A 6,000-nucleotide genomic window follows, 5' to 3' on the forward strand; every position below is an offset into this window, starting at 1 on the left:
AATGCTGCTGATCCCAGGAAGGTAAAGATTTCAGATTGTCAGAATATACTGAACTGGGGGGTTGTTTGTTTTTTTTCTTTCTTCCTAATCTGAAATAATGGGTTTGCCTTACTAAAGAACAAGAGGAAATGTAGACCCTTGTCCTGCCTTTCTTGTGAGGGTGAGAACAGAGTTCCAAAGAAACACTTAAAAAGCTTGAAGTGAATCTGTTCTAGGTATCTCTTCTGGTGATTATTTCCAAGGCAGTGCTTTGTATAAATCTCACAAAGACTTCTCTAGGTTTATTGACTGGACCTAGAAATGCCAGCTTGTTGCAGTAGAGACCTTAACCTGCTGTGGTGACATGGTATCTTGTAATTAAACAGAGCAGTATGTCTTCCAGGGAATCTGTGACCCTGTGGGAATTTCAGACATTGCTGTGGGATTTACCTTGCCATACAAGACCTGCCATCCGTTCCTGTGCTCATGTCCTGAGACTCATGTGTTGCCTAAGCAGCATGGGAGGAACTTGGAGCATAAAGCGCCTTCCTGTTCCCCAGAGATAAAAGGGTCAAAAGCAAAATATTTCCACAGTTCATATCAAAAATAAGCGCTTTTCTAAAAAGGGGCGTTGCAGTTTGTTCGAGAGAAACCTTTGCTCCAGCATTCTGGAAAAGGTGTTGGTAACATTTGCTCCCTCTGAGGGATGGAGGCTTCTTACATCACCTTAGGTTTTAAAACCTTTTCACCTTAGATTTTAAAACCTTTTCTCTTGGGGTTCCAGAGGTCGACTTCGACTTTTCAGGAGATGGGGGACCGTTGCTAATCAGCACGAAACAGACAAGTCTCATTGCCTCATCTTTTTTCCACCTTCCAAATTTTCCAGGTTTCAGCATGATCATCTCCATGATTTCAGAAAGGCTGGAATCTCTAGCTGTTGAGCCTTGCTGCTCCCTAAATACCACTTATAGTCACAGGAAACCGATCCTCAAGTTCCAGCTCTTTGAATTCAGAAATCACTTCAGTGGGTTTTGATCAGAAAGAATGCAGAGCCTTTTCAAACGTGTGTCTGATCTTGGCACTGCCCTGGAGTGCCCCGTTTGCAGCAGTGGGTTGCCTGGCTCTGCCCCGGTGCCGCAGTGTGCGTGTGCTGCAAGGCCTCTGTAAGACACCCCCAGGTTTGCAGCCCTCAGAGCAAATACTAACCATGGCTGGTACGTGGTGATACTCACTACCAATACCAAGCCTTTTTTTTTCTTCCACAGGTGGCTGGTGGTGGAGGTGCTGATCACAGGTGTGTACCTACTGCTAGGGGCTACTGTACCGTCCCACAGGTTAACCCCAGACAACCCCCAAACATCGTGGGGCTATGTTTATGCTGAGCTTTTTAGTAAAGGAATTCTAGAAGCTGGTGTGCAGTTGCAGATCATTGCCCTTGCAGTTCAGTAGCTGAGGAGTAGAAAGCAGATCCCATTGCATCTTACAGTCTTTGAGGAGCAAAACAATCAACTGTGTCTCTGTAGAACAGTCAGTTCTTGCTAGCGTCAGATGTGTGTGTTTCAGGGGTGTTTTCAGCTCCCTTGCAGACCAGGGTTTGGCTCCCACCTGCATTGTACAGACCTCAAAGAGAAAAAAATCAAGTGTTCTTGAAGCACCTGTAGGTATTGCTGGCACAGGAATGCCCTGTGGTTATGGGATGCATCTGCCTGTCAGACAGAAGTGGATGGGATTTGCCCCAAACCCTCTCTTGCAGTCAAGTGTGGAGGTCTGGGGGTCTAGCTGGCTGTGTGCTCTGCTGTGGAGATAGATGGGAGCTGGGAGCTAACAGCCAGCATTCCCTGCCTGGCACTCCTGCGTGAAAAGCGGGAGCGGTGAGTCACCGCTGCGGAGTCACCGTGCAGGAGTAAACAGAAGCCCAGGAAAATGTGCTGTCATCCCCTCGGTGTCTGTTGAACTGAGAGTAATCCTGAGCTCTGTCTCTGCTCGTGAGTTTGTTCACTGAGCTCCTCTGAGCTAGTGGTGCCTGTATTTGTATCAGTGGAAATTCAGATGCCGCAGAGCATTAAAAAACTGCATCAGGCCTGGACTGCATAGAGGAATGGAATTCTCCTGGACTAACTCAGACTGAATCCATGACAAGTAACAAAAAGCACAGTAGTGTAGAGTTCAGGGACTGAAATGTCATGTTTTCATAACTGGTCCTGACGTGTGCATGAAGCTGCAGAAAACTTGTAATGAGTGTGTAGGAGAATGAGTCCAGCTGTGGCTCTTCAGAGTCATTAAAATGTCTCTATTACTTGCTGAAAGGAGCTAACTGGAGCAATTAAAACAGTAATAAGCATCTCTGAAGTCTTGTGTCTGCATACAAAATGATGTCTATCTGTTCAAAACTCTGGGGAGCCTGATGTTATGCTTGGGATTGTGCAGAGCTAAGTAGATATCTTTTCATATTAAAATCTATAAATCTTTTTCTGAGAACACTTCAGTGTGCCCTAGGGCTTTAGTCCCCTTAATTTCAACTAGGCTGCTATATTTTCTAAACCAAAATTGCGTTGTTTGAATCTGGATGAATGTGTCTTATTCACAGACTTAATTCTGGTAAATCAAACCCTTTATTTCAAAAGCTCCAGCAGAGAGGCATTAAGCAACACAGACTTCAAGCAAAAATGCACTTGTCACCGTTACTGACACAGGTTTAAAGACATAGTCTAATACAAATGTAAGCCAATGGAAAGAAAGAGCTAAAAAAGTATTAAGAGGTAGGAATGAGTTTTCATTTAGAGCAGGACTAAGGGAATCTGTTTTGCTTTCGAATGGGAGTTCTTTGTCCTGTTCCAAATCACATGATTAAGCCTCCAGCTGGGACACAGTGGTTTATCATGAGAATTGACAGCCCCCAGGGAGGAAGGCAGCAACTCTCAAGAAATTTGGAAAGCAACAGTGGTCTTTGAAATGGAATTCTTAGAACATCCTGTCTATGTGATATTTATGAATCAAATGCTTTGCCTGTGAACTGTCACAATTCTCCGTTTAAAGTGATCGAGAAATTTTTGTAGAATTTTAGTGTTGAAAAAGTCATGCAAATTTGTAGGAGAAGCTGCTGTTCAGTGTAGAAAATAACCTGTGTTTAACTGCAAGTCTTGCTGAACTCCTGCCATCAGCTGTTAATGTTGGAGGAATTCTCCTGTTAAGCCAAGCGTTTAAATGGTTGGCGTTACTGATCGGGTTCTGTGTGCACGTTCAGTTCTTGTTTTCTCATTTCCCCAAGTGGGCTTGTTCCTGTTTGTGGGTTTCAGAGCATGTTGGAGGTCACAGGTTGTGGCCACTTAATAGAGTAGTAATGGAGTTAATGCCGCAGACCACTGTTGGAATTGCTTTGGTTACACAGAGCTCTTCAGTTTGAGCAGAGCTGTGGTCTGTATACCAGATGTTGAAGAGAAGTGGATTTTTATTTTTTTTTCACTTGCATATTTTCAGCTGTATGTAAGAACTTTTTGTTGTAAACGTGACACAGCAGGTTTGGCAGTGCTTCCCTCTAAACAGGGTAGATAAGAAAAGGATCGGTTCCTGAAGCGTTTGTTTTGGTTAACCTAGTTTGGGTTCTTTAAGCTGCTGCATGGTATTTACTGGCATCCTGCTTTAATCCCAGTGAGAGTTCTCTATTATTAGAGTCATTAGCCACTTCTCCATGTCTCCCACATTTGGAAATTATGGAGAATTTCCATTCAAGGGCAGAAACTATGACAGCTCTCTTACACCCTCACTTCCACTAGTGCTGTGGTGCCCAGGTCTGAGCTTTGGGTTGAGTTGGGTTAAAATGAGGAATTTTCTTTTTAAGAAATAGCACTTGCATGACAACAGCAGCAGAATTAGAGTTGCTTCTCTGAGGCAACCTTATTTCCAAGGCTCCTGGCTTCATTTCCCAACAGACTTCATTGTTTCTGTTGCTTTGTTACTCTGTTGTAATGAGACTCCTCTTCCCTTCTTAAGGCCTGTTGCTTTCTGCAGAATGAAAACAGACAGCAGTAAACTGGGACATTCCCTTCACCCAGTCCTACTACCCTTGTTTCCCACAAAGTTTCTCTATTTCCAAATGAGCTCTTAAGATTATTTTGATTAGCATAGCCCTTCCACATCCAAGCTACACAATTCTTCTGAGCTGTCCCCTTTGGGAGAAGCCAGTACTGGGGATAATAGTTGCAATACTGTCACTTATCCCAGCAGAAGTAAAGGTCAATGTTTACTCTGTCTTAAAAATGGAATTGTTTATCATCCCAGGAGACTGTACCCATCTCAATGTGTATGTAAGCCATTTGAGCTTCTGGAGAAGGGTAGAGCAGGCTTAACCCTGAGTTGCTCTGCTGCAATGCGCCCTAATTGTTCTCTGCAGTCTTTTATTGTGAGGCTACTAGATAGAGACTGTGGTCCTGTAACCTCTTGTGTGCAACATCCATGGTGTGGTTTCTGCAGGTGGGTTCCATACGTTCAGATTTTTGGAGTAGACTATTCCCTTTGACTTCACTGAGTGTTGAATCCGGAGTCAGCTCCTTGTGTGAGGCGGGACAAGTGTCTTAAAGGCTTCTAGACTTCGTGTGGTCTTTGAAAAAAGTAGGCAGGAATCTTGCTTGCCAGAATCCACAGTATTGTGAATTGACTCTGGATCTGGATCGTGGTTTGACCCCTGGCTTGATCTTGCATTGTTTGGAGTCTAGCAGTGGCTGGCTTTCGGACAGCATGTCCTAGAGCGAACTCGTGCAATACTGTCAGCAGCTGTAATTATCACAGCAGTTCTGCTGAAGAGTAACTGCTAGACATGTGTCAGACTGCTGATTGTGTTGGGAAGCCTTGCATTTATTTAATCAGCACCCTTTTTTCCCTGTCTCCCTTGACCAGATGAATTTGATGCCTACATCATCGTGTCCTTCGTAAATGCCACGCTGGTGCTCTCTATCGGAGAGACTGTAGAAGAAGTGACTGACTCTGGATTCCTGGGTACTACACCCACCTTGTCCTGCTCTCTTCTTGGTGATGATGCTTTGGTACAGGTAATGGAAAGCTGCTTCTGACATGCCTACTTATGCCTGCCACTCTCTGCTTGCTGCATGGACGTGGTTTCCACAACAGTGCAACCTCTGTCTAAAGGTGTGGATTGGCAGAGAATGATGCTTATTCAGCCTTTCCCTTTTTATGTCTAAGTGAAAGTGGACCAGCTGAGGATGTTCCTAATCTCCTTCAGTAGTTCCTTGCTGTGGTTGAAAGTGCAATGCTTCCAGCTGGCGAGTGGCTTTCTGCTGGTTCAGCCTGGTAAATAGCTGATGGATCACTGCTGCCAGGAGCAGTGCTTGCCTTTGGCTTTTGCAGAGTCAGAACCACCAGTGAAATGGGAATTGTGAAGGGATGGTAAATGCAGAATTGATGTGACCGTTTTTCCTGCAGGTTTATCCAGATGGCATCCGGCACATCCGAGCAGATAAGAGAGTAAATGAATGGAAGACACCAGGGAAGAAAACCATTGTGAAATGTGCTGTGAACCAGAGACAAGTAGTGATAGCACTGACTGGAGGAGAACTGGTTTACTTTGAGATGGACCCGGTATGTGTGTTAATGTTGTGAATGAGTTTGGAAGAGTGAGGCAGAGTATGGGGCACGCCAGACATGGATCCCTGATCAGACCTGCAGAAAAGGATTCAGTAGTGAAGCATCCTTCTAGGATGGATAGATCAAAGTCCTGCATATCTAGACTGTGTCTTTCTGAGATTATTTAATGTCTGGCTAAAGTCTCTGAAGTTCATAACTGAGGCTGAAAGTTGTGTACTTGCACTCTTGCTCTTCCAGTTTTTCCAATCGTAGCTGAAATCAGGCTGTAAAGAAATAGTTTAAAAATTGCTTTATTGTTTATATAACAAATCCAAAGCGTCATATTAAAAACAAAATGTCTCATTAATAAGTCATCTGTTTCTTTCTCAGTCAGGGCAGCTGAATGAGTACACGGAGAGAAAGGAGATGTCGGCTGACGTCGTT

General features: G+C 44.2%; 1 protein-coding gene across 1 annotated transcript in view; it reads left to right on the top strand.

Annotated features, from left to right (window-relative positions):
* SF3B3 (splicing factor 3b subunit 3) overlaps positions 1–6,000 on the top strand; it is a 29,314-nt gene that overhangs the window by 9,663 nt on the left and 13,651 nt on the right. Inside the window, exons 12-14 of the mRNA XM_017824165.1 lie at positions 4,873–5,024; positions 5,416–5,571; positions 5,947–5,997. Of these exons, the coding sequence (XP_017679654.1) occupies positions 4,873–5,024; positions 5,416–5,571; positions 5,947–5,997 (359 nt within the window). The remainder of the gene's footprint in view (positions 1–4,872; positions 5,025–5,415; positions 5,572–5,946; positions 5,998–6,000) is intronic.

Source organism: Lepidothrix coronata, unplaced genomic scaffold (assembly GCF_001604755.1).
Source record: "Lepidothrix coronata isolate B3197 unplaced genomic scaffold, Lepidothrix_coronata-1.0 Scaffold110, whole genome shotgun sequence".
NCBI classification, from domain to species: domain Eukaryota; kingdom Metazoa; phylum Chordata; class Aves; order Passeriformes; family Pipridae; genus Lepidothrix; species Lepidothrix coronata.